The sequence below is a fragment of the Puma concolor genome, chromosome D3 (assembly GCF_028749965.1).
Source record: "Puma concolor isolate L17-30 chromosome D3, mPumCon1.1.hap2, whole genome shotgun sequence".
Lineage (NCBI taxonomy): Eukaryota > Metazoa > Chordata > Mammalia > Carnivora > Felidae > Puma > Puma concolor.
This window is the reverse complement of record NC_141678.1, coordinates 6926613-6953810: the sequence shown is the minus strand read 5'-3', so window position 1 is coordinate 6953810 and position 27198 is coordinate 6926613. Positions and strand designations below refer to the sequence as shown.

The 27198-nt window shown below is 49.5% G+C and overlaps 1 protein-coding gene across 2 annotated transcripts; it reads right to left on the bottom strand.

Moving 5' to 3' along the window:
• Positions 1-27174, bottom strand: VPS37B (VPS37B subunit of ESCRT-I). Of its 2 annotated transcripts, none has more exons than XM_086681559.1 (4): positions 26998-27174; positions 5098-5269; positions 2807-2889; positions 1-2016 (listed from the first exon to the last, which is right to left on the bottom strand). In XM_086681559.1, exons 1-4 carry the CDS (start codon positions 27106-27108, stop codon positions 1519-1521), a joined length of 864 nt encoding a protein of 287 aa, XP_086537685.1. In that variant the 5' UTR covers positions 27109-27174; the 3' UTR covers positions 1-1518. The 2 variants fall into 2 exon arrangements, with proteins under 2 accessions (XP_086537685.1, XP_086537686.1); XM_086681560.1 differs by lacking the exon at positions 26998-27174 and adding an exon at positions 6078-6519.
• Between the last annotated feature and the right edge of the window lie 24 nt (positions 27175-27198).

The following is a 27198-nucleotide window of genomic DNA, read 5'->3' as shown; positions in this document are numbered from 1 at the left end:
GTTGTTAATCCTGTTTATTAAAAAGGGTCCTACAGCTTTACAACCCCAGCTCAGGCCTGGCCCTGGAGTGAGGCCAGCCCTTCACCACATCGACACCAAGCTCACGCCCTTGGCTCCACCCCGTGTGGGCTTGTGGGTGTCCCCCCCACCGACCTCGGGGTAGGCAGCAGAGGTACTGGGGAGGGGCGGGGCGGGGCGGGCCCTGATCTCCAGATTCGCAAAACATGGCAGGCACTCCCATCCCATTCGGCTGTGACAGTCCAGGAGAACCATATGCTAACTGAAGACACGGGTTGGTGGCCTCGCCTCTGGCCTGCTGTGACAGACGCCGTTTGAGCACTGCCTCCAGTCTGTCACTAGGGCAGGCGAGAGCCCAGAGGGCCAGGAGGAGCCAGGGGTGTTCCCAGGGCGTCTGCCGATCCTGGTGCTGGCTTTCTCCAAAGCATGACGCCCACCCTGAGGCCCAATCAGAGGCAGAGAATATTGGCTACGAGTATCCTGGTTCAAGACAGGACAGAATTCTTCCACCTGCAACACGACGACCTCGGACAAGCCCCTCTGGGAACACAGAGCCAGTAGTGAGAGCTACCCCTCGGCCTGCCCAGCCTGTGGGCCTGCAGGGGAGCCACGGACGGCCCCTCATTGGCACCAGGGGAAACTAAGGCACAGCACAGGCACCCACAGGTGTGACCATACACTGCTTGTAAGAAAGGAAATTGCATTCGCTTCTGCACCTCAATCTGTTCAAAACAAGATGTGCGTTTTTATAAAGTTTCCCTGAATGGTCTTGTGTCAAAAAAGTTTTCTTTCCCAATATAAAACAGGAAAATTACAGACATAGTAAAAATACTGGGGGGAGTATTTCTTCGTAGAAACCGTCAGGGGCTGGCCCGAGGCGGGGGAGAGAGGAGGAGCCGAGGACGTGGTCTGCTGTGCAAAGTCCGGCTCGGACCAATCTTCCCCGGCCCGGCTGCAACGTGCCCAGCCTCCGGACCTGGCAGGGGGCCGAGTGCAAACCCTGCATGTGGCTTTGAAGCATCCAGGTTCGGGGGGAGGGACAATTGGCCACCCCAGCCCACCGATTCAGTAAGCACCTTCCAGGCAAGCCCACCTGACAGACCCTCACCAGGGACAGCGGCGGGCAGGGCCACACAGCACTGTCTTTTGTGCACAACGCAGGAACGATGATGCAGCTTATTAAATAAAGCTGCAACGGGAGGAACACGATTTTAAGTGGGAAGGGAGGGAGGCTTCCCCCCCAGACTTAGGAGTCCATCAACACTATGAGACTTAGAAATCATACTGAGAACACAAACCGGTGCGGCCGCGGGGATGCCAGGCTGAGGCCCTGCACGCACAACCACCTGGGTGCAAAACCGGGGTCTACGTCTACTTACCACTGACCTACAGTTCTACAAACGGGGGCGCTGGCGCAGGGCCACAGCCCCCCGGTCCTCGCAGCCTGTGTGTGCCGAGCCCTGGCCAGCAGGTGCAGGCTCCCCGGAGGGACGGGGTCACTCACTGGAGGATGAAGCCCGGCTGGTGTGGAGGCAGCCGGGGCGGGGGTCTCTGGGGGAGAGCGGGCGGGTACGGAGACACGAACTGTGCGGAGAATCCTTGCTGGCTGGGGAGGCCCACGCGGGGGGGCAGGGGAGGACACTGCGATCCAGGGTACGGGAAGGCCTGTCCTGAGCCCATGGCGGCGGTGAACGGTGTGGCCAAGCGTCCTGCGGGCACCGGGGGAGGCGGCGGGGGGATGCGCCGAGGTAGCACAGAGGGGGGCCCGCTGGCTTCTGAGGTAGGGTAGGGCAGGGGGGCAGCGGGCACTGGCTCGGGCACCCTGGGTGGCAGCGGGGCGGGCACCGAGGCCTGTGGCAGTCTCTGTCCCTTCAGCACCAGCTCCTGGAGCTTCTCGATTTTCACTCTCCGTGTGTGGGCCAGTTTCCGCTTGCTCTGATAGACATCGATGAAGGAGTCCAGAGGAAGCTCTCCGTCGAGAAACTTCTCTGCCATGTTCTGAAAGGAGGAGGAGAAACTCGTTAAAGGACGGTTCAGCCCTTGGGGAAGGAACTCCTTCACCCCCACCCCCACCCCCACCCAGCTTCCATCACCTGTGCCCCTCCCCCTCGATCCCATCTGCCACGTGCCCCACGGGGCAGACCCTGGCTGACCTCCGAGGAGCCCCCCAAGCTCCCACAGAGAGAAGGGGACAGAGGCGGGCTGGCCCTGACCACCCGCCCCACCCCACAAGCTGGACGGCCTTAGGGAGAGCCAGCCTCAGATCAAGGGGGCCTCGCAGCAGCCCTGAGCTGTGGGTTCGCCAGGCACGGAGGAAGCCACCATACCCACTTGCCCCCTTCCCACTAAGCCGGCCGGAGTCCCTTCCTTCCACTGGTAGCGCCCTGACAGACACACCCCCTACAGGGGCAGCAGGACAGAGACGTGCTCACCCCCCCCCCCCCCGGTGGCCTAACTTGGCAACCTGCCACCCGCCCCAGCTTGCTACTACACAGCACGACTTTTGACCCTGACTCATCACCTTATCACTTAGGGAGGCCCAGGCCTCCGGTGCTCAAGCGGCCACGTCTCCCAGGCTCTGCCCTGCCCCCCGATTCAAAGCCACCGGCGGCCGTGGCGCAGACTCCCCATAGGGTGTGCACCCCTGGCCTGAGAACCAGACTCTCCTGGCCCTGGAGGTGTGGCACTCGCCCCCCCCCCCCCCCCCGGAAGAACTGGCCCCCGGTCACCATGCCCCGGGGCACTGCCCCCACCCCCCCCCATCCACCCGGCACCAGCTGGCTCTTACCTCCGTGTCTTCCTCAATCTTGGCTCCTTCTGCCTGAAGAAGCGCCAACAGGGTCTCCAAGGAAGCGTTGCTCGACTGTTTATCTGGAAGAAGCAAGAGGTGTGAGAGCAGGGACAGCCAGCCACTCACACCCCCCCAGACTCCTTGCCACCCGCTGCCAAACAGCGAGCACTTTAACTGGAAAGGCACTGGGAGAGTCACACGCCGAGAACTGGCTTTCCAGGAAGCTCAAAGTCAAAGCCTTAAAATCCAAGAGGAGGAGCACACAGGACAAAAGCAGGGGGAAACTGGGGGCCACGCCATTCATCCTGCTCCGCACCCCGCGTGTCCCCATCCCGACCACAGGGGGCCCTGACCCAGCAACATGACGCACCACTCGTCACCCCACGCAGATTTACTTTGCGTGAGAACTTTGTGAGAACTTACACGGTATGTGTAACTGAAGCGTGTGACCTGCGCTTTTACAAACGCATAAACCCCACCTACCACCCAGATCAGGACGTAGAACATCCACAAAGGCTCTGGGGGCCCGGTCCCAGAGCCTGCCCCGAGGCGGCCCCGCTGCGGAAGCTCGGCCTGGCTGGGAGCCTCACGTACGCAGGTCACACGCGTGCTGGTCCCTCCCACTCGGCACCGTGTCTCTGACATCCACCGCCCACCCCTTTCGGCGTCCACTGTGTGGACCTGACTTACTCTCCCTTCATTCTGGACACAGGAATTCAGATGGCTCCCAAATTCAGCTACTACAAATAAAGCCACACACAGACACTCTCGTCCCCGTGGACAGACACGAAGGTCCGCCACTGCCGGGGCGGCCCCAGGGGCAGACAGGCTGTGTCCCAGAGTGAGCACGCATTATATTCAGGCAGGTTTTGCCCAACAACTCTCCCCCCAAGGTGGTTTTAACCCATCTACATTCCTCCCGGCAAGGGAAGGGCTCCCAGGCAGCGCCGGATGTCACCAGGACTGGCTCTGGAGGGTGAGCAGACTGTTGCTGCACTTGTGCAGACAGTGCGAGTCTCACCACCTCACGGAAGGGCTGCGTTTTTAACCTTTTCTTCATCTCCGCCCCCTCGAAAGCCACCTCAAGTCCTAGGACTTGACACTGAGTTCCTACCGCTCTTCATAATGACTGTCGGTGTAAGCGCGACATTAAAATGAAATGTTCCGGGGCGTCTGGGCGGCTCAGTCGCTTGAGCGTCCGACTTTGGCTCAGGTCGTGATCGCGCGGTCCGTGAGTTTGAGCCCCGCATTGGGCTCTGGGCTGACAGCTCAGAGCCTGGAGCCTGCTTCAGATTCTGTGTCTCGCTCTCTCTCTGACCCTCCCCTGCTCATGCTCTGTCTCGCTCTCAAAAATGAACATTAACAAAAATTTTTTTAATGAAATGTTCCTGGGGTGCCTGGGTGGCTCAGTTAAGTGTCTGACTTTGGCTCAGGTCATGATCTCACGGTTTCGTGGGTTCAAGCCTCACTCTCTGCCCCTCCCCCGGTCACCTTTTGATTCTCTTTTTTTTTTTTTTTTTTCCAACGTTTTTTATTTATTTTTGGGACAGAGAGAGACAGAGCATGAACGGGGGAGGGGCAGAGAGAGAGGGAGACACAGAATCGGAAACAGGCTCCAGGCTCCGAGCCATCAGCCCAGAGCCCGGCGCGGGGCTCAAACCCACGGACCGCGAGATCGTGACCTGGCTGAAGTCGGACGCTTAACCGACTGCGCCACCCAGGCGCCCCTGATTCTCTCTTAAAAATAAACATTAAAAAAAAAAAAGTTCCCATGATGGATATTTGTCAACACTATCTTTGAGCACCTAACTCCACAGGATAAAACGTTTGTTGAATAAGAAAGTTACCCTTTTCTGCACTGTTTGGAGAAGGTGAAATTTTGTTTAAAAAGTGGTTACATCTCGGGGCACCTGGTGGCTCAGTTAAGCCTCCAAATTCAGCTCAGGTCATGATCTCACAGTGTATGAGTTGAAGCCCTGTGTCAGGCTCTCTGTGCTGACAGGTCAGAGCTTCGAGCCTGCTTCAGATTCTTCGTCTTCCTCTCTCTGCCCCTCCTCTAATCATACTCTCTCAAAAATAAACATTAAAAAAATGAATTTTTAAGTGGTTAAGTCTCTTTTCTAAATAGGTGAAATGATTCCATACATAAACTTTTTCTTTGTGGCATTAACCATGGTCTTAATCTGAAACTTTTCCATAATAATATTTCTTTCCTGGTAATCTAACGGCTTGAAAATGTGTCCTTCCCTCAACTCTTTATTCTTGGAGGATCACCCTGAAAAAGTTACCTAATTTGGTCTTCTTTATCTGATAGGCTTCAAAGAGAACCTGGAGTTCCTGGTATTTCTGGGTCAAACGTGCTTTCAGGGCGTCCAGCTGAGGCTGGTACAGAAGGTTTCCTTCTGCCAGGCTCCGGTTGCTGGCGAGCGTCATTTCTTTGTTAAGCTGAACATTCTGCGTCTGCAAGGAACACAGGATGGTGAGAAGCAAGTATTAGTTCCCGGACCAGTCCCCCGAGGTTCCTGTGCCCCACCCTCAGCAGCCACCACATCTGCTTCCGTCTGGCTGGTCACCAGGCTGGGACCACATGCGGGGCCGCTCCCAGCCCAGACTCCAGCCCCTCTGGGTTTCTAGTTTGGACACAGCTCCCTGTTCTTAAAGAGCAAAGCCACTTCCTTTCCAACGATTTGCAGACAGGCTTTGTCTTGTGACTTGTCAAGGCCTTTTGCTTCAATAGCCGTGCTGTGACTGGAATCCCTTACTGCCGCCATTGTGCTTCCAAGAATAAACAGCTGTAAAGATTTAGGGCTAGATTTGTTCAAAACCTGTTTCTGCTGCTCCAGCGGAAGTTAAAGAATCACTTTTAACAGAGGAGGACCAGCTGGCATGGGGTCAATTCAGGCTCAGTCGTCAGGCTTAGGGATCAAACACGAAAGCCCGACACCCCCTGGGAAAGAATTCTGTTTGCCATGACCCTGTTCTCTCTCCCACGCCCACCTCCTGCTCCTCCTCGACTGAGGGGAAGGCCAGAGTCCTCCCAGCCCCCAGCTCCAGACCCAAAGCTGGGCCAAGGCGCCATCTGGGAGGTAGAGAAGCCCACGTGCCCAGACCCCAGGGCTGATGAGATGGAAGGCCTGAGGATAAAGAGCTCCCAGGAAGACTTAGCAAAGCCACGTTATTTAAAGGAAACCCCCAAACCCACACCCATGGGGCACCACTGGGACTGGCAAGTGACACGCCTCGGCCGCCGCCACCTGCCCACAGCAACCTGTCTGGAGCTAGAGTTCCCGCAGGGCAGAGTCCTTCCCCATCGAGCCGCGTTTTTCTTTTCTCGCAGCTCTGCTGAGACACGACTCCACTTGTCTCGTTTTCCCCTTGATATTTGCTGCTACCCCACCCAGGCTATTTTCGCCACACTTCTGCACTTCCTTCCTGTTGAGAGTCTGGGTGCAGATTTCCCACTGGGCTGCCTCCGTCCTGGCCACGCCCAGCCAAGGCGCCAGTCCAGCTCAGCGAGGCACGTGCACCCCCCTCCGTGAAGGTGAAGGTGACAGGAGAGAACACAGCGGCAGCCCTGGACCCGGGCCGGGGGGCTCCCTACAGCAGACACAGAATCCGGATCTCCCGCACCCAGGAGCTGCGCCCAGGGGCCCTAAAGATTCCTCTCAGCTTAAAATGGAATTTAAATTAAGATAGAAAATTGAGCCTCTAGCTCAACACTACAAAAATCAGTGCAGCACCAATACTCTCATCTCTTGCTGCTGGAGAGTTTGGGACCCTGGTGTAAACGGGGTTCCGGAAGGGCCGCCACCTCCCGCCACGCAGCGGCTCCCTGCCCTGTGCAGTTGTATCCCGATCCTGTAGAAGAGTCTTTCCTTCGATTGTTAAGCCACTGGAAAGAACAAACACACACAAACCACTGTATGGCCACTCTGGAAAAGAGCTCAGCAATTTCTTTTAAAACTAAACATGCAACGACGACACGACCCAGAAACCGTACTCCTGGGCATTCGCCCCGGGAAAATGAAAACACGTTCACACAAAGCCCGCACGTGAACGTTCAAAATGGCTTTATCTGGAACAGCCGAGGACCCAAGGCAACGCAGCTGTCGCTCCGCGGTGGGTGGCTGCACAAAGCGCACAGCGTCCAGGCCATAGAACATTCAGCCTTAACAAGGACAAAGCCTGACACGCGTGGCAACTTGGATGAGGCTCCAGGGAATCACGCTGAGCCCAAAGGGTCGGACACTCTAGGATTCGGGGTATACGTCACTTTCGAAACGCCAGAGTCACAGAGACGGAGACAGGTGAGTGGCTGGGGGATGGCCGTGGGAAGGGGGCTCATGGGGATGGGTGCTCCCACTGGGGGGAGTGGGTGAGGGACACAGAGGATCTCTGTTCCTTCTGACAACCGCTTGTGAATCTATAGTTACCTCAAGATTCAATGTTTAGTTGTAAGTCAACAAACTGCTGGGGAGTTTCTTTACACCCCACCCCCCAACCCATCTCATCTGCCAGCTGAGAACCGGCAGGTGTTCAAGGCCATGGTCAGGGACCTCTGGCTCCCTGCCCGCTGGCCATCATTCTGACTCAGTCTTAATTCTTTGTTCAATAAACATTTACTGAGCAACTATTATCTGCCGGGCCCAGAGTTAGGTCTGGAGAACGGAGACGAGAGGAGCACTTGTCTCGTCACGTAAACCCAGGTGACGTAAATGGAACAGAATGGAGCATGCCCTGACTACGGTGGGGGGCCTGGTCCCCCCACCGGTCTTCCCGGGCAGTTCCAAGAGCACCCCCAGCCCTTCCTTCCACCACCTCTGGAGCTCAGGTCTGCTTTTCCCACCGGCTCCTCACGGGGAGGCCGGGTCGGCGCTACGTCCTCAGTCACAGCACCCATCTCTTCCCTGCCACAAGCTGCAGTCAGCAAGTATCGCTTCCCTGTTCACAGCCTCCCCCACTGGAATACTAACACAGAAGGGACCCTGTCGTCTCTAGCGTGCCAAGCACCTAGCACACGTGGGCCACCAGTCCGAGGCTGCTGACGGCACCAGAGATCCTTCCCACCCCCCAAAAGCCAGTCTCTTGAGGCCAGGCCCAGCCAATAAGATGGGTAACAAAACATGGAGGGGATTAAAAAAAAAAAAAAAAAAAAAAAAAAAAAAAAAGCTGTGTACATCAAGCAACAAATGCCCCACATCCTTCTTGGAGACAGGCTCCCTCGATGAAGTCCTTTGAGACAGCATCTGTGGGGGTCTCACGCCAGATCGGAGGCTTATGCCGAAGCAGGATTTCCGTCCTCACCCAAGGCACCGCTGTGGGCACAGGTCTGCAAAGGGACCCCTGGAAAGGCACTGGCGTCCAATGAGGCACGTAATTCTAGCGTGCCGTTGAAGGATCATGACTTCGGCCGGACCTGACAGTCCCGAGGGAGGGGGTGTTGATGTGTACAGTGCCCAGACCAATTCTGGACCAGCTGAACCCTCCAGGAGGGGCCCGGGCGTGTTTTCCCAAGCTCTCCGGGGGTTCCAGCATACAGCTAAGTGCCACCGTTTCCATCTCAGCGTAAAGCAGATCTAAAGAAATCTTACTCTCCTAGGGTCTAAATCAGGTAGAAATCACTTCTCCTGCATGTTAGAAAGTCCCAGAAGAGAGCAGCACAGGCTATAATCCAAAGGTGGCTTGCACGGGATGCATACGGGCAAAGTTTAAGCTACCAGCCACCGAAAGAGCCAACTAAAGCTGGGACGGCGACTGACAGCCATCAAAAACGGCTTGTGATTTTGTATATCCTTTGGGGATTCAGCTGTTTTTACATCAGGAAGTACTGGTAAGTTCTAAGTGGCCACCCAGGGCACACCTACAGCACTCTCCAGTGGACAGTGGTGGTGGGGACAACGGCCTGGATTCCAACACTTCTGTGCCTCCCGGAACACACCTCTGATGCTGCATTAGATGCCGAAAAAGACGCTTTCCTCCTTGATATTCCTTTCCACTGCGCCAACTGAAAACGGGAGGGGAAATGGCCAGTCCTGTTCCATCATTTGCAAAGCAGAGGAGAACAGGGAGAACTGGCCAGAACAGGCCCAGGGGCCCTCCCCATGAGGACGTGCACACCACGCTTAGCAGGCCCAAGTGGCAGTCACCCTGGAGGACACATGGCCCAGCTCTCCAGGTCCCGTAAGACTGACTCCAGCCTCAGCGCCTGTGGCTAAATCTGAACCGGAACTCGGAGAATGCTCGCAGGGGCCTAGACACCTGAAACTGAAAACACTACTGCCGACCTCTTGATGGTTCTCACGATCCTTTTTCTTAACCATAGAGAGATCTTTTCAGGAAATAATCGGTCTGCGGTAAGGGAACATTTTTAAGTACGTACTCAGTGTTACTTCAGTTTCTTTTTCTGCTCATAATCCACGAGAGGTGAGATGCAGGATTGGAGCATTTAGAGCAGGACCCCATTTATACAGCTCTTTCTGCCCATCTGTCTACCCAAGAGCCGCCTGAAAGGATGTTCACCCTAAATTGACAACAGCAACCTGCGAATGTTTTTAACTTTCCTCTTTCTACTTGGACATAGTGCTTGATTTACTACAAGCATATATAAGTTTACAAAAAAGGGTTAATTTAATACAGCCTGTTAGATATTAGAACTGGAAGAGCAGAGGCTCTAGAAAATTAAGCTGTTTCAAGACTAGGGGAAGGGGATTAGGAGATACAAACTTCCAGTTGTAAAATAAGTCAGTCATGGAGATGAGAAATACAGCATAGGGAACAGAGTCAACAATATCGTAACAACGTGGTGTGGGGACAGATGGGGACTATGCTAATCGTATAGATTATTCACTGGCCATCACAAGTGTCAAATCACTACATGGCACACCAGAAACTAACATGACATGATGTGTCAGCTATACTTCAATAATAAAAAATTTTTAAAAAGGACCATCAACCCCACACACGCGCGCGCGCGCACAAAGAAAACAAGGTATTTTATACATGCTTTGTTCAGGAAGAAATGTAAAGACCCCTTTATCTTTTTTTTTTTTTTTTAAAGGTTTTATTATTATTTTTTTTAACGTTTATTTATTTTTGAGACAGAGACAGAGCATGAACGGGGGAGGGTCAGAGAGAGGGAGACACAGAATCTGAAACAGGCTCCAGGCTCTGAGCTGTCAGCACAGAGCCCGACGCGGGGCTCGAACTCACAAACCGTGAGATCATGACCTGAGCCGAAATCAGACGCTTAACCGACTGAGCCACCCAGGCGCCCCAAGACCCCTTTATCTCTTGCGATGCTCACATAATACACGAAGTTCTCTTGTAGCACGCACGTGCTACCTCAAATGCATGCTATTATTATTTTGAGAAAGCGAGAGGGGGAGAGGGGGAGAGGGGGAGAGGATGAATCCCAAGCAGGCTCTGTGCTGAGCGCAGAGGTTCGATCCCACAAACCATGAGATCATCATGACCTGAGCTGAAATCAGGAGTCAGATACTTAACCGACTGAGCCACCCAGGTGCCCCTGACCATTATTTAATTTGGGTTGGTAAGTGTGGTAGAAAATAAAGTCGGTTTAGAAGAAAACAGATATAAACTCCCCTCTGGGTGACATACGCAATGGTCACGGACGAGAGGCACCGAACGAGGACGGGAGACTGCCAGTGCCCTGCCAGCCAGCGTGAGGTCAAAGTTTTGAGTTTTCAGTGGATGTTCTCCAAAGCAGACACTTCTATAGGGTACAGTGGAAAACCTCAGATTGCTCTGAAGCAAAACCACCCCTCACTGCAGAGAGATACGCAACACACATGGAGACATGTTAGAGACAGACAGGCTTCACACAGCTCCTTCCTCTTCAGCTGAGATTCAGCCCTCTTCCTCTTGGACAGCATGTCAGAATGTGAGGGGGGGCCCAGTGTCACGACAGGACAGCCCTGAAGCCACTAGAATTTACATGTCTATTTTTAAAAAACACTCAAACTTCAGTACCTCGAGTATAGCTCATAACAGCCACAACGAAATGCTCCAACACGATGGCTGGTTGGTTGGTTGAGTGGTTCGTTCGTTCATTCATTCATTTGTTCATTCATTCATTCATTCATTCATTCAAGAAATACTTATGAAGCACCTCTGTTGAGGGGTTCTGGGGAGACAGTAACCAGAACAGTCTGTCCCCATGACCCCAAGTGTAGGCAGGCCTTGTGAGTATCACACTGCCCAACTTCAGGGGGCGCCAGGCCCTTGTACTGCAGCCCTGAACAGAGACCATAGTTGCTCTTCAAATAAGAAGGCTTAAGAGCGAAAAAGAAAAGAAAAAGAAAATATAAATCCCAATATAGGTGAACTTGGAGATACTGGTGATGTGAAACCACTCTGTCAGCACCCTGCATGTTTCAACAGTACTTACTAACATTTATGGAGCACTTACTGCACGCTTGGCATCATGCCACCTTCTCTCCATGCATTATCTCCATTTAATCCTCCAACTGGGGTGGGGGGGGGATTTGCCCCCATTTTACTCGGGAAAGAAATACCATCTCGGGGAGGTTTAAGAGACCACCAGAGTCTTGAGAGGGTCAGTAACTGCAGAGCCATGAGGTTAAGGGTCAGGATATTCTGTCTCCCAAGTGTGTTTTCTACAGGATTATGCCCTGAATTATGCCGTAGCATCTGTCCACTGCATAGAACTGGTCTATCATTTCTCCATTTTCAAGTACCAGGAGTCATCTAGATTTCTATTATTGTTTACCTTTTTACCGAGGATATTTTCAAACACAAAGGAAAAGGAGAGAGAGAATAAAGAATCCATGCACATTCTCCAGGGTTCAACAATTAGTGACATTTGTCAATCCTGCTTCGAGATATTCCTCACTTTTTTTTCCTGAAGTTTCTTCTTCCCCTGAAGTGTTTTAAAGTAAATTTCAGGCATCCTACCATTTCACCCTTAAAAGCTTTAATATGTATCTTTAATGGGGAAGAACTTTACAACTTAACTACAATGCCATCATCACCCTTACTAAAATTAACAATATTCTAATTTAAGCACCCTTACTAAAATTAACAATATTCTAATTTCAACTTCTGCATGTGTTGGCTTGAATTCCTCTTATAATGAGCTTCTGCCTTTCTGGCTGAGTATCTGAAATCGTTTATAACTGTTTCCACCATCCCCCACCCCTGCTTTAAGCCCAACTTTGACAAGACTGAATTAATGCCCAAGCAACCTCTGAAAATGACTAAAAAGCTTTTTGGGGGAGCATGATCATTATGTAACAGATTTATTTTTTTTTTAAGTTTATTTATGGGGGGGAGGGCAGAGACAGAGAGAGAGCAGGGGAGGGGCAGAGAAGGAAGAGAGAATCCCAAGGAAGTGCCACAATGTCAGTGCAGAGCCCGACACACGGGGCTCAGATTCACGAACTGTGAGATCATGACCTAAGTTGAAATCAAGAGTCGGACGCCCACCCAAGATGCTCAACATCACTCATCATCATGGAAATACAAATCAAAACCACAAGGAGATACCACCTCACAACTACCAGAATGGCTAAAATAAACAACGCAGGAAACAACAAATATTGGCGAGGACATGGAGAAAGGAGAACCTTTTGGCACCGCTGGTGGGAATGCAAACTGGTGCAGCCACTCTGGAAAACAGTATGAAAATTAAAAATAGAACTATCCTACAACCCAGCAATTTACACTAGAAATTTATCCAAATTCTTTTCCAAACACTGCTGATTTGAAGGGGTACATGCACCCCAGTGTTTATGGCAGCACTATCAACAATAGCAAAAGTATGGAAAGAGCTCAAATGTCCATTGACGGATGAATGGATTAAGAAGATGTGGTGTATGGGGCGCCTGGGTGGCTCAGTCGGTTAGGCATCCGGCTTCGGCTCAGGTCATGATCTCACGGTCCGTGAGTTCAAGCCCCGCGTCAGGCTCTGTGCTGACAGCTCAGAGCCTGGAGCCTGTTTCAGATTCTGTGTCTCCCTCTCTCTGACCCTCCCCCGTTCATGCTATGTCTCTCCCTGTCTCAAAAATAAATAAACGTTAAAAAAAAAATAAAAATAAAAAAAGAAAGAGAGAGAGAGAAAGAAAGAGAGAGAGAGAGAGAGAGAAAGAGAGAGAAAGAGAGAGAAAGAAAGAAAGAAAGAAAGAAAGAAAGAAAGAAAGAAAGAAAGAAAGAAAGAAAGATAGATGTGGTATATATACACAATGGATTACTACTTGGCGATGAAAAAAATGAAATCTTGTCATTTACAACACCCTGGATGGAACTGGAGGGTATTATGCTAAACGAAATAAGTCAAAGACATATCGTATGATTTCACCTGTATGTGGAATTTGAGAAATGCAACAGATGAACATGGGGAAGGGAAGGAAAAACAAGATAAAAACAGAGAGACAGACAAACCCTAAGGGACTCTTTTTGTTTGTTTTTATTTATTTTTGAGAGAGAAAAGGACAGACAGAGCCCAAGTGGGAGAGAGGCAGAGAGAGAGGGAGACGCAGAATCCCAAGCAGGCTCCAGGCTCCAAGCTGTCAGCACAGAGCCCAACGCAAGGCTTGAACCCACAAACTGTCAGACCATGACCTGAGCCAAAGTCAGACACGCAACCGACTGAGCCACCCAGGCACCCCAATAAGAGACTCTCTAGCACAGAGAACTAAGGGTTGTGGTGGGGGGGGGGGGTGGTAAATGGGTGACAGGCATTAAGGGATTAAGGCACTTTTCAGGATGAGCACTGGGTGTCACAGGTAAGAGATTAATCACTGGGTTCTACCCCTGAAACCAAGACTACACTGTATGTGAACTAGCTTGAATTTAAAAAAGAAAAGAAAGAATCAGACGCTCAACCCACTGAGCCACCCAGGCGCCCCCAGGATTTGTATTTTTTGTGTGTTTCAGTCAACTGCAGTTTGTAATCTTCCTGATGATCAAAGTGTCCATGGCTGGTGGGAGACACTTCGGGCTGGGTCTCAAGCTGACATACCCCAGAGGACTGCCAGCCGCCCCCGCTCCCCCCGCCGCCCAGCCCTCCTGTAGAACAAGGGGTCCCAGACCCATCTGCACATTTGCTGCCCCTGATCTGGACCAGCCCTTCTTGAAGAAATGCTGGCTGCTTTTGGTGGGAAATTCGTTTCGATTTTTATATTTTCCTCTCCAGATAAAATTAAATTGAAAGCTGTCCATAATATAAAGACGAAGAACAAAATAAATCTCAGCTCCTGTACCTTCCTACCAGTAGAAAACATTAGACTGCCTTCAGACTCTAAATACACAAGCTTATGGATCAGACGACCAAAAGGTTGGCACGTATTCAGCCAGGTTAATCTCTCCTTTTATTGAGTACAATATCTTGATCTAGCTCACCGATTAATTTTAGGACAAGTATCACCAAGGTCACATGCAATTTAAGCCTAGGGTTTAATATCAACAGCTATTAGAAAGCCCAAATTCATCTTCCATTCAGTGAAGACCTTGCCAGTGACAAATTCCTCTTTCTGCAGTCTTCCCACTAAATGCAGGCTTTCAGGGAAGCCTGCAATCCAAGCCCACAATATCCCAGAGGTGTGCTGCAGAGGTGGCTTAATTCAACCCCAAAATGAAAAAAATAAAAAAACTTAACAGCTGCAGAGTTGGACTGCTTAACATGTTCACAAAATTAAAGATCTGAAAACTCAAAAATACAGTGAAAGAACTGTCGAGCATTATGAAACTGTTCTAAAATATAACCACCTCGTGGGTTGTGGGTCTCCAAGGCGACAGCCCACACGGGAAAAGAAATTTACCAGATGCTTATCAAATGTTCCCCCAAAACAACCCACTCAACAGAGACAGCATATTAGATTAATAAAGACTGCTATTTTTGATTGAAGATCTCAAAATCCTTGTTGAGATGAATCTTGCTGCACTCAAAGTAGCACGCAATGGGATATAGACGAACGATTCCTTCCCACACGGAGCTGGCTTGCACCTTAGAAATCGGTATGACATTCACTTTAAGTGCAACTAACCACAGACGTGCAAAGAACTACTACGTTTGAAAATAAATGGACTAGTCCCAGAGAAGAATTAAATGGTCTCAAAGAAACACAATTTGATAATCTTCTAGTTCTCGAGGTACCTGGGTGCTTTGTTTCCCCCTACCCCTTGGAGGAGTGCTTCCTAATATTTGCGGGGGCGGGGGGGACCTCCCACTTTGTGGATAATGATGTCAATAATAAAGAAATATAATAGGTGTGATGGGTTGTGACAACTCTCACGTGTTAGAAAATGTTACTTTCCTAGTATATCACTGACCTTACAATTCCTGAGGACTCCAGGGAGAGGAGGGAGGAACAGAAGGCAGGACAGGACCCCCAAACTGATGACATTAACTGCTTTTGTCCCTAGTCTCCTCAAAGGGCTTGTTACACTTGATCCTACGGAATCAGAGTCTCAGCAGGTGAGTCAGGGAAGCTATCGAGAAGCCCTCACTCCACATTATCAGAACCACTTAGCTGGTCAGCTGAGCAGTTCAGTTAAAGCAATAAATCACTAAACACACAAAAGTTTAAAGATATACATCCGTCCATTTCTTCATGTAAGGCAAAGGTCTTTTCTTAGACAAAGGGTCCACTAGCTCAAGTTCCAAAAGTTCTTTTTCATCCAGACCACATCCTGTGATGGGGAGGGTTTCAAGACACTGGACAAGTGAGCTGAGAGCAGAATCCTGGAATTCTTCTGTTTCCCCCCAGCCTGAAACACACCTCACTGGCTAACAAGTCTGTTTCTAGCACACCACCTTCTATTAACTCTTTCCAAAGCAAGCAGCTCAGTTTTCCCTCCAGGTAGTTTTCCCTCACGGTCCTTTCGCTTACAGCTTTTGCCACAGTATTTTAATGAGATAAGTTAATTACTGTAACAAAGAAACCAGAATGGCCAGGTCCTGGACTCAACCGCACTGGGAGCAGAAATGTCCAGAAACCTGATCACGAACGTAGGGGTGGTGTCGTCAATCGCTGTATCCGATGGTGGGAATAGCCAATTACTGGAGCACTCTGGTGAAGTGGAGGGAGGTCAATTAATAGCTTCTGCTGTGATTTTTAAATCCAGATCACTCGTCCCTTCCTCAAAAAGAAAGAGCCTTATGGAAGAGAGAAAATTTATAAACTCTACTTTTCTTATTAGCAGTTCCTGGCCAGGACAAACCACCAAAGCAATCGTTTGTTTAGTAAGAGCACAGGGTTTTGTTTTGTTTTTTCTTCTTCCTCTTTTCTATTTCCTTTTACCCCCAGTTTACAAGTGCATGTATGAGAATTTTCTAGGACAGTCTTTACACAGATGCAAAATAAGAAAACGCCTAACCAGGTGGATCCTGAATTATGTGAAGACTACATTTTTGACAATTTTGCTTTTACATTTGAAATACATCATGACATAAACTTTCCAACCCCTGACTCATGAATTCAGTTTAATGGATACAATTTACTGTCACATGATTTAAATTATTCATCTTCTTATGAGAAAATGCTATTCTAATAGTGGGATACTTTTAGTCTGTGGGTAGAGAAAGGGACTAGTCAAAGAATAATCAGTTACCCCTAAATTATTCTACTTATATTCATAACAAAAAATACCTGCAACTTGATCTGGTGTAGGGAATTTGATGTTCTAACTAAAATCAAAACAAAACAAAAAACCTGCCTAGATACTTAAGACTTAATCATTTTAAAATTTTTTGGGGGGGGCGCCTGGGTGGCTCAGTCGGTTAAGCGTCCGACTTCGGCTCCGATCATGATCTCACGGTCCGTGAGTTCGAGCCCCGCGTCGGGCTCTGTGCTGACAGCTCAGAGCCTGGATCCTGTTTCAGATTCTGTGTCTCCCTCTCCCTGACCCTCCCCCGTTTATGCTTTGTCTCTGTCTCAAAAATGAATAAACGTTAAAAAAAAAATTAAAAAAATAAAAATAAATTTTTTTTGATGTTTTAATAGATTTAAATTTAAAGATGTTAATTTCAATACAATTTATGATAGCAATGAAATATCCAATGAGGGAATGGTCACAAAAATGATGATATTTATCATAACTTATAAAAGATCATACAGCCACTAAAAATACTGCCATATAAGAATATTCTTTTCTTTTTGTTTTATGTATGTATGGATGGATGTACTTATTTACTTATTTATTTAGAGAGAACACACACCTGAGCAGGAGAGAGAGGATCCCAAGCAGACTCTATGCTGCCAGCAGAGCCCGATGTAGGGCTCGAACTCATGAACGGTGAGATCATGACCTGAGCCGAAACCAAGAGTCAGAGGATTAACCAACTGAGCCACCCAGACGCCCCCATATAAGAATATTCTGATAGAAAAGAAAATCAGGGCACCTAGATGGCTCAGTTGGTAGAACATAAGACTCTCGATCTTAAAGTCATAAATTCAAGCCCCACACTGGGTGAAGAGATTACTTAAAAAGAAAAAATGACATAAAAATAAGAAAATGCCCAGAGCATAACTTTAGGTTAACACACACACACACACACACACACACACACACACACACACACACACACACACCTCTATATACAGAATGATCCCAGTGGGGGAAAAACATGGAAAAAAAAAAACCCCATAAAATGTTAATAAGGGTTTATGTCCGGGTGCTGGTATCACATGTGATTATGTTTTTCTTCATTTCTGAATTTTTCTCTAATAAACATGTAAAAATATTTTTAAAGATCAGTTGGAATCCGAAACTGAAATACCATATACTCAAAACAAATGAAATACTATATATTCCCCGTGTTCTTAAACGGAGTATGTGAATGCAGGGCAGCCTTTGATGACCAAGAACTGGCATCATGAATATCAAGTAACTACCATGCTGTCTGTGAAACACCAGTACCCGTGGGCTATGGAAGCAGATGGCACATTTATCCTCTGAATAAGCATTTGCCAAAGCATGCCCCAGGGAAGCTAGTCCCATGAGTTCTGGGACCAAGAACGGGACACGCTCAGTGTCCGCCCTCTGGAGCTTTACCACACGCCCTGCCCTAACAGTAAGAACCAAACAAGGCAAAACAACAAAAATCCCTTTTAACCACTGGTTTCCCAAACTTATTTACCATGGAGATCCTTTTAATGTAATCACCGTTGACAGAAGCAGGGCCCCAGGACAACTAAGGGAAATGCAACCCTAAACCAAACAGCCCCGACCACTTTATTGTTATTTCCATTACTGCCACGGCGCCCTGTTCTTCAGTTTACAATCATCACCTTGTTTAGCCTTCAGAACGACCTGTCAGGCCATTGTTATAATATGCCCATTTTAAAGATAAGGAAACTGATATTTAGAAAGGGTAATGGTGCCCAGGGTTTCCCAGGAACCCAAACCCCATTTTTTTTTTTTTTTTTTTTTTTTTTTTAAAGAAAGAGGGCGAGTGGGCTCGGATCCCAAGACCCTGGATTGTGACTTGGGTGAGCAGAAACCGAGAATCGGATGCTCAACTGACTGAGTCACCAGGTGTCCTCCAAATCCCACCTTTAACCACTATGCCTAAGAGCTGACCTTACATTTTTTGTGAAGCTTTTTATCACTTTTGCTTCCTCTTTCTCTATCATTTATTTCCGGACGGTGTTACTGGCTCTGTTCATCTTTCCCTACACCCTCTGAAAATCTGCCACGGACACACAAACCATATGACCTGGCGTGTCTCCATCTGAACGGTGTACGAGACAAGACTCAACAAGCCCTGCGAGGAGCCTGGCGTGAGCTTCCAAGTCAGCGATTTCGGCTGCCCAAAGATCTTTTTTTAATCAAGCATCTTTTCCAGGCTTCCGACGGATCTCCCTGCTTTCTGGTCTCATCTCCTCAAATCCATCCCCCAACCCCTGGGGCTGGCTGAACCACCCATTTAAGTCACAACTGTGAACACAGCACTCCCAGGTGGCTCCCTCTGCCGAGAGATCAAGCCATCTGGTCTCTGCCTGCCTCTCTGGCCTCTTCCCCCACCAAGCCCCACCCTCATCCCTCCGGCAAGGCTAGAATATCCCTTTGCACCTCTCTCTCTAGGCTTTTCCTGTGTAGGTTCCTGCTGTCCACCCCCATGGCTGGAAGCCCTTCTCCCTCGTTACCTGGTTAACTCCTCCTCCGAATCACAGCACATTAGTCATCTCCTCAAGGAAACATTCTCCGTGGATCTCCCCCAGCCCCGCAGAGGCTTGCTGCGTCCCCTCCCGCTAGGGCGTCCCCACCACCACTGTTTCACACCTCCGACATCTGTAACTGACTTTTGTGTACCTGCGCAATCCTAGAAGATGAAAACTACGTGGTTTCATATCCCCAAAGTGCTCCATAAAAGTTGAGTAATGAATAACCTTGCTCGACCTCAGCTGTGTTCACGCTAATGAAAGCTGCTGTCTGATGGCAAACACTAATTAGCACTTCCTCTGTCCCTCTGCCAACCGGGGCACCAGGCAACGGATATGGACATAACCTCCAGGTGCCACTCCTGGTGGCTCCACCTCTGGTGATAATGAAAGATCTAATTTAGAAGAAACATTAACTATGACACTGCCTGTAACAGAACGAGCTACTCAAGTATCTGCTTTTGACAAGAACTCTTTGGCACAGTAGTGGACAATATTCCTCCTAATTCCATGCGAAACGATTTCAAAAGCTTTCTTTCTCTTGACATACTGCAACATAACCCATGACAACAAAGCTACATCTTCCTCTCCGCTTGCATTCTTCCCTAGGAAGAAATTCTGCAAAGGACTTTCCTTTGCCTTTCTACCACTGGGTAAGATAAGTTTTTCTTGAATAAGGTAGTTTTTGTGGAATCCACAAACTCCATAGAGCAGAGGGAGGAAGTAAGCCAACCAGAACTCCTGTCTCGGCACGTTCTGAGAGCCAGCCATTACATACATCAACAGTGGCCGACACACGAGTCGTTACAGAAAACCCTGAACTGCACACCTACGGGGCTCATCCCCACAGCAAACATTCCGCTACAAATACGGTGATAAAAGCCAAATACAGATCTTCATTTACAATGGGGTTACGTCCCAAAAAACCATCATAAAGAGGTGCCTGGTTAAGCATCCAACTTTGTGATCTCATAGTTGGGGGTTCGAGCCCCGCATCGGGCTCCGGGCAGACGGCTCGGATTTGGACGCTGCTTCGGATTCTGTGTCTCCCAATCTCTCTGCCCCTCCCCCGCTCATGCTCGGTCTCTCTCAAAAACGAAAACATTAAAAAAAAATTTTTTTTAAATATCCCTAAGTCAAAAATGTATTTAGTACACCTAACCTAGCAAACATCATAGCTTAGCCTGGCCCACCTTAGACGCTCAGAACACGGACATAAGCCTCCAATTGGGCAAAATCCTCTATCACAGATTTTTTTTTCATTGTAACTAGGCTCCATGCCCAACATGGGGCTTGAACTCACAACCCTGAGATTAAGAGTCCCATGCTCTACCGCCTAAGCCAACCAGATGCCCCCACACCAAGCCCGTTTTATAACGAGGTGTTGACTATCTCATGTCATTGACTACTGTACTGAAAGTGACAAATGGAGCGGACACTGGTGCAGGTGGCTGTCCGCGTTCAGCTCTGTCAACCCTCCTGACCGCATGGCTGACCGCGGCCACTACCCAGCATCATCACGAGAGGATGCGACCGCCGATTGCTAACCTGGGACAAGACAAATCCAAAATTCCAAGCGCAGTTTCTACTGAATGTGTATCATTTTTGCGCTTTGCACCATCACGAAGTCAAACGGTCATAATCCGAACCATCAGAAGTCAGGACCTTCTATAAACAACAAAGTTGGCTTAGCTCAAGAGCACATCAGTTGTGGACAGGACAACATGATGCTCCAACAGTTCAGTCTAAATCCAGGTTCCTCTTTCGACCAGTCTGATACAGTACAAGCACTGTAACAGGATGTCCACTTGTCTGGAAAATACCAGACTCGTCTCTCCCTGTGCTTCGATGGTACCTCTTTCTTCCTCCCAGCCCACGAATTACTCCTAGCGGCCTTTCAAACTTTTATTTTCTTCTTGAAGGAAGTTGGCCCCCAGACTTGTATCTCAGCTGACTGGTCCCCTGAGCTCCGAAACCAGGTTTCCACCTGCCCGCCTCCCCCCACCCGGTCCCTCACTCTTGGGCTGGCAGGCAGGGTCTGGGTGAGCCCTCTCCCCTCCCCCCCACTCTTACCTATCTCCAACTTGAAGCCAGTGAACTGCACTCAGCAGTACCTACGTGCCAAGGACACAAAGACAAAAGTGACAAAATGGGGCCACAATGAAGTGAATGACTTACAAAATGTGTGACAAGTACCACAGAAGAGGTCCCCAAAGATACCATGTGCCCGTGATGCAGGAGGCAGGGCGAGCATGTGGAAGGCAAAGCTGAGGAGGCTGGAGACCCCGCTCCCAGAAACCCAGCTGAAACCCCAGCTTCTCCTCACCTGGGTTTCCACTTCCACCCTGGCCGTTCCTGAACCTTCCCGCACCCACGCGGCCCCTACTCTGCGGCCAACTTAACCATACTGAAGAGTACTTCTGATCATACTGTTCTTCCGCTCCAGAAAGTCACGGAAACTCACCGCTACCAAACTCACGGCCTTCCGCGCACACACGGCACGCCAGCCTCCCTCCCCATCACTGCCCGTCACTTCCCTGCTCATGCGCAGATCCGATCCGGCTCAAGTAGCTGGTAAACCCGCCAGTCAGAAAGCCTGTCCCATGCTTTCCTGCTCTGGGACTGCACCCTCGCTGTCACTTCTTCCTGATTGCCCATGCTTAGCTCTCAAAATCCTACTCAGAATAAATATCTAACTCAAGGCAGTGGCTGGGGGTGGAGTGGGTGTCGGGCCCAGGATGGAGCACAAAGAGGGCTTTTCACTGGGTTGACAGTGTTTGTTTACTTCCGAAGCCGCGTGGCAGGTAGACACATGTTCCTTACGTTACTCTAAACCCTTTCAGAGGCATTATTGTATCTGATCGTTTACCTTCTTAACTCTTACCCACCTATCAAAGTCCATCTCTTGCACTAGGACCTAACTAATCTCGCCAGGGAGCCTCTCTTCATCTGACCTTCGATGTCATTTACAATTCACATGCAGCCTCCTTATTCTCTGTTTTAAAAAACTGTGACAAAATATACAGAAGAAGAAGCCATTTTCAAGAGCCACGGTGAAGTACGTCCACACTGCTGCACAGCCAGCACCACCACCCATCCTCCATACGTTGCTCGTCTTCCCAAACTCGAACTCTCTACCTCTTACTCGCTCTTGAGCTGTAAAGGTCTGTGTGCGTGGCTTCTTCCCCAAATTATAATACGGGGTTTATGCCCTATTCGTGTTTCCATCCTTAAAACGTCTTGCACAGTTAGTGCTCCATAGCTGTGAAACTGAGATGGAATCTTCTTGAAACGGCAGCCAGGATATGATGCCTTTTACTTTTAGCAATACTAGCCAAGAATAACAATTTCCCGAGTGCTCACTGTGCTAGGTACCAGAGTAAGCATCCTATGTACTTATCACATTTAATCCACCCAAACCCTATGAAGTAGGTTACCGCTGTCACCCCCTTTGTTTTCAAGGAGGAAACTGCAACCAGGAAGACAAGAGTACTTGCCAAAGGTCTGCGGGTTGTATCGAAAGGCGGTTCTGTACTACACCACAGCCACCACACTTTTAATCAATGCAAGTAGAGAGCAAGTGATCAGATTTCACCTAGGCCAGCCAGTCTAACAATTCCGAAAATCTCTTACAAGACGGGGCTAGCCTCTGTTGAAGCCCCCTCTGTGCCAAAGTACTGCTTGCCTTCACCTGCTATTCCACTGAGCCTCACAAGAACCCTCAAAGGCAGGTGTGGTGACCACCCTCACTTTACAGTGGAGGAACCAAAGCACAGAGAGTTTAAGTAACTGAAATAAGGTCACACAAGTCTCGGCTATGCTCCTTACATTATCAAAAAAAAAAAAAAAATTATGTATGTACGTAAGCTCTATGCCCAACGTGGGACTTGAATTCATGACCCCGACATCAAGAGTCACATGCTCTACTGACTTGGGCCAGCCAGGCACCCCTTTTCATGAATCTTAATGCCTCCTTAAAAAATAAAATCAGGGGCGCCTGGGTGGCTCAGTCAGTTAAGCGTCCAACTCTTGGTTTTGGCTCAGGTCATGATCTCTCAGTTCGTGGTTCGAGCCTTATGTTGGGCTCTGCACTGACAGCATGGAGCCTGCTTGGGATTCTGTATCCTTCTCTCTCTCTCTCTCTCTCTCTCTCTCTCTCTCTCTCAAACCAAATAAACAAACTTAAAAAAAAATAAAATCAGATAAAACTGAATTTCAGGAAATATTCCCAGGCACAGTAAGTTTTTACTCAAGAGTTAAAACAGTAAGTCCACAGAAGAGAATACTGAAACCTAGAAGTTTGAAGCCTCTGCATACACAATGACTGCACAATGTGAGCAGAAACAAACTCCAGTTAACAGACTCTCAAAGCGTTTAAACTTTAACTTCGAAAAACCAGTCCCACCAGCACTCAGCTGGTGTTGAGGAAACAGTCCCTGGGTTTAAAGCAAGGTCAGTACGTTTCAATGAGCCATTATGATTCACGCAGTACCTCTGCAGCCCCAAACCAATCACACCAGAACACGCCTTAGGGAAACAGCGTCTCCCAGACCAGACTCTTTCCACAAAACAATCTGTTTTTCAGACCCTCGGTGTTTCTGCATGTGGGCACTCTCACTTGCCAAAGGCACAGAGATCCTGAATTTGAACCCTTAGTTGGGTGTAGTTATCCGTTAGCAACAACCAACCAACCGACATTCCCTCCGGAAGCACACGGGGAGACAGGACCCAAGACGTGCAGTTTAGCTGCCTAATCCCCTAAGCGACAGTTCCTTTTAAGGGAGTGCCCAGTAAGTCCACCGGGGTTAATGTGGACGGATAGAAGAAGGCGCATTCCATTGCCATGTAAAAATAACTTTAAATAAAAATAAAATGTGTGCATATGAAACGTTAGCCCACAGCGAAAGCAAAGAGCAAAGATCACCAGGGAGGGTACTGCATTTAGGGAACTGCACAGTGGACGGGACCAACAGGAAAAGAGAAACACGGGGGCACCGAAAAAGAGAACAGCTCCAGCTCCAGCACGATTTCAATGTCTTGAGCTGCACTAAAGCTCACACACCACAATTAAAACAATGTAAGTGAAGCAGAATACACGGCTGTATTTAAACCTAACAGTGAATGCCTTCAAAACCTAGCCACGCTTTCCAGCCGCCACAAAATATCCCCTCAGGCTTGAAGAAGTCTTACTCTACAATTTAAAACACTTCCTTCTGCCAATTTAAAAAAAAAAGCCTTTGGTTCAGATTAAGAGATTCTATGCTGGGAAAGGCCTGTTCCGTTTACAATCTCATCCTTGGACCTGGTAAGATACATAATCATTTGGACCACAGAAAGATAAGATGTTTCTTAAGCTAATGGTAAATAAAAATTTACTTAACATTCTTGAAATAAGATGCTATGAACTTGTCAGGATGGCCTGGTATTGATGACTGGCAGTAAACTTCCTAAAAAGAACTAGGTGATTATTAGTAATTGCAATTACTCTTTATTGAGCACTAATTACACGCTGTGTTAACCCGCGCTATCTCACATAATCCCCGTATCAACTCTATGAAATAAACATGTTAGCCTTCTCTAACAGATGCTCAGAGAGGTGGATTAACTTCCTTGAAATCACACAGCTGCGAAATGGCCAAGTCCGGCCTGGAGTGTAGGAGTCCAAAGTCTGAAAGTTCCACCTGGTTCAGAGTGGACAGTTGACAGAATATTTTCTCCTGTGTCTCCCAACTACCCCGAAATAAACCAATGCCGAACATTAACAGCTGAGTCAAAGGACCATGGCCACAATTTTAATTGTTCGTGTTATACCCATTCCTACAGAAACATGCCACACGTGACTGGGGGAACAGGATTTGCTAAGTGACTATTGCTCGTTGAGCTGCCTGGCTAGGGTATTTTGGTCTTCTCATTCGGTTTCCTTGTTTTAACAGCACTACGCCCTGAAGTACTGCTGAGTAATTTAACTTGAATTATGTGGCCTAATCAATACGTCAGTCGTCAGCATTTGTATAGGGGACTCTGGTATGACGGTCACCTTCGCTAAAAAAAAAAAAAAAAAAAAAAAAAAAAAAAGTTCTGCTCGATTTATCTGCCTTTCCCTTCATGTAATAACCTCCAGGTTCTTAGGTAGAGGAAACAAGCTGTCCCTAATAGCCTCAGACTTGAGAGAATCACCTCTTTCTACAATCTTCCCTCCACTAAAAAGCAGCTTATTTCTATTACTGTAGAATATAATCGGTATAACTACGCCAATATAAATACAGTATCCTGTTCTAACAAACAGAACAGTCGTACAGCAAAATAACTTGTAGGTGGGATCACACGTCAGGAAAAACTACCTGTCATTTTATCATTAAAGCGCAAGGATGCCTGCCGACACACAACAAAAGGTCTCCCGGCAACTGAAAAGCAGAGAAACGAAGCAAAGATTTTATTTCTTTAGAGACATGAGACTCTTTCAGTCAAGAAAGATGGATTTTGTCACTTATTATTCTCGGAGATGGAAAGTGCCACATGGAGACCATAAATGAGGGAAACTGCATCTCGGAGCAACGTGCTATGTGCCAAGTTACAAAGCCCATGAATACAAGGGGTGTATTAATGGAAAGACTGATACCATCTCACTACAGTGGCCTCTCTGTAGCTCAGGACAATAATCTGTTGAGGGTTTTCCAGTGATTTTGAATGTGCAACCTCCACACAAGCCCCCTTTTAAGGAAGCTGGCTCAGGGCTGAACAATCCCTCTTCGGAAAGAGAGCCAAGAGCCCCCACTCAGGCTTCTGGGGCAGAGGCTCAGCCCTGTAGGCGTGGGAAGGCTCAGACTTTGGAGACAAAGAGGCAGGAGTGGTAAACGGGCTGGGAAGAGCTGGGATCAGCCTGGGTCCACCTGCCTGGAGGAGACCCCAGGCCCCGAGGACGGGCGGCTCAGAGAAAAGAGCCCAAAAGGGTTGGGAAGAGAAGAGACAATTCACAGCGCAAATGCAAGCGTGAAGTCAGTTACCGCAGAGAGCAAAGCAGGTCACAAGAGACGGAGTGACACAACCAGGAACACAGTGGGCATATGCCTCCCAGAGGCTGGGCAGGCCCTCAACTATGGAAGACGTGTGTGGACTGGCCACCAGTCCCCCCATCCCTGGCTTATCTTCTCCCCCAAAACAGCTCCAGGAATTCACACTTTGCCCCACGGTGACGCAAAGCCACCGGATTCCCAGATTCCCTTCTTCCACAAAAGGGGGCAACTTTACGGGGAAAGGGATTCCTGCTCCCACCCCAAGACCAGGGAGAAGCCCCTAGGATGGCCCTACTAAGGCCTCTTCCAAACGAAGGCAGCCCCAACAGGGCCCCTCTAACCCTCGTGGGAACGCTCACATACACAGACCCCTCCAACCCTAACGTGGCCAAGTCTGGGGCCTCGTGCCCCTCAACCTCAGAGACCCTGCCCAAGGCTAAAGTCCATTTCAGTACGACCGCCCAGAGTCAGCTACAGACACCCAGGCCCCTACAAACTCACCCTGGAAATAGCAAACCCTAGGACTCTCGTCCAGCTCGTCCACCTAGCCCCTGAAAACCTATTGGAAGACTCCAGTTACTTCCTCAGTCCGCCTGTACCGCTCGACCCTCTCCTCAAGCCCCCCCACCCACCCCCCGCCCGACCCCTGGCTGACTCAGTCCGGTCTGTCACCCCCCAATTCTCCACTGCAATCCCCCCTCCTTCTCCACCCTAATCCCATCCCCCTATCCTCTCCTCGTCCCACCCGACCCAGCCCCAGCCCCCGAGGTCCCCAAATGCCCGTTCCAGGCTCTCGGATCCGGGCTTCATTCCCAGCCTCGGCGCCTCACAGCCTCGCCTCGAGCCCGCTCAGCCCCCGAGCCCGGTCTCAGGGGGCTCCCCCCCCGCTCAGCCCCAGTCTCGGTCTCCCCAACCCCAGCTAGAGGCACCGCGATCGCCGGCGCCTCGGGCCAACTCCAGCCCGCCGAGGGCCCCCGGCCCCGCGCGCCCCTCTCGAGGCCCCGCCGCCACCGCGCGCCCCCGCTCGGCCCACCTCCTCCATCTTCTGCACCATTTCCGTCAGCTGTCCCTCGTCCTCCAGCAGCTCGTTGAGCTGCACCAGCGACAGCCCGGCGAACCGGGATTCGCTCCCGGCGCCCGCCATCCCCGCGTTTCAGCCACCGCCGCCGCTCTGCCCGCCAGGCTCCGCCGACCGGAAGCGCCGCCCTCAAAGCCCGCCCCCCGGAGTGGGGGG

What these genes read in the sequence shown, in the direction of transcription:
- VPS37B (XM_086681559.1), bottom strand. Translation starts at nt 27,108, where the DNA reads ATGGCGGGCGCCGGGAGCGAATCCCGGTTCGCCGGGCTGTCGCTGGTG. An exon ending in TGGTGCAGAAGATGGAGGAG is followed by an intron (nt 5,270 to 26,997) that starts GTGGGCCGAGCG and finishes TGTTCCTTGCAG; the next exon opens with ACGCAGAATGTTCAGCTTAA. An exon ending in GATAAAGAAGACCAAATTAG is followed by an intron (nt 2,890 to 5,097) that starts GTAACTTTTTCA and finishes TGCTTCTTCCAG; the next exon opens with ATAAACAGTCGAGCAACGCT.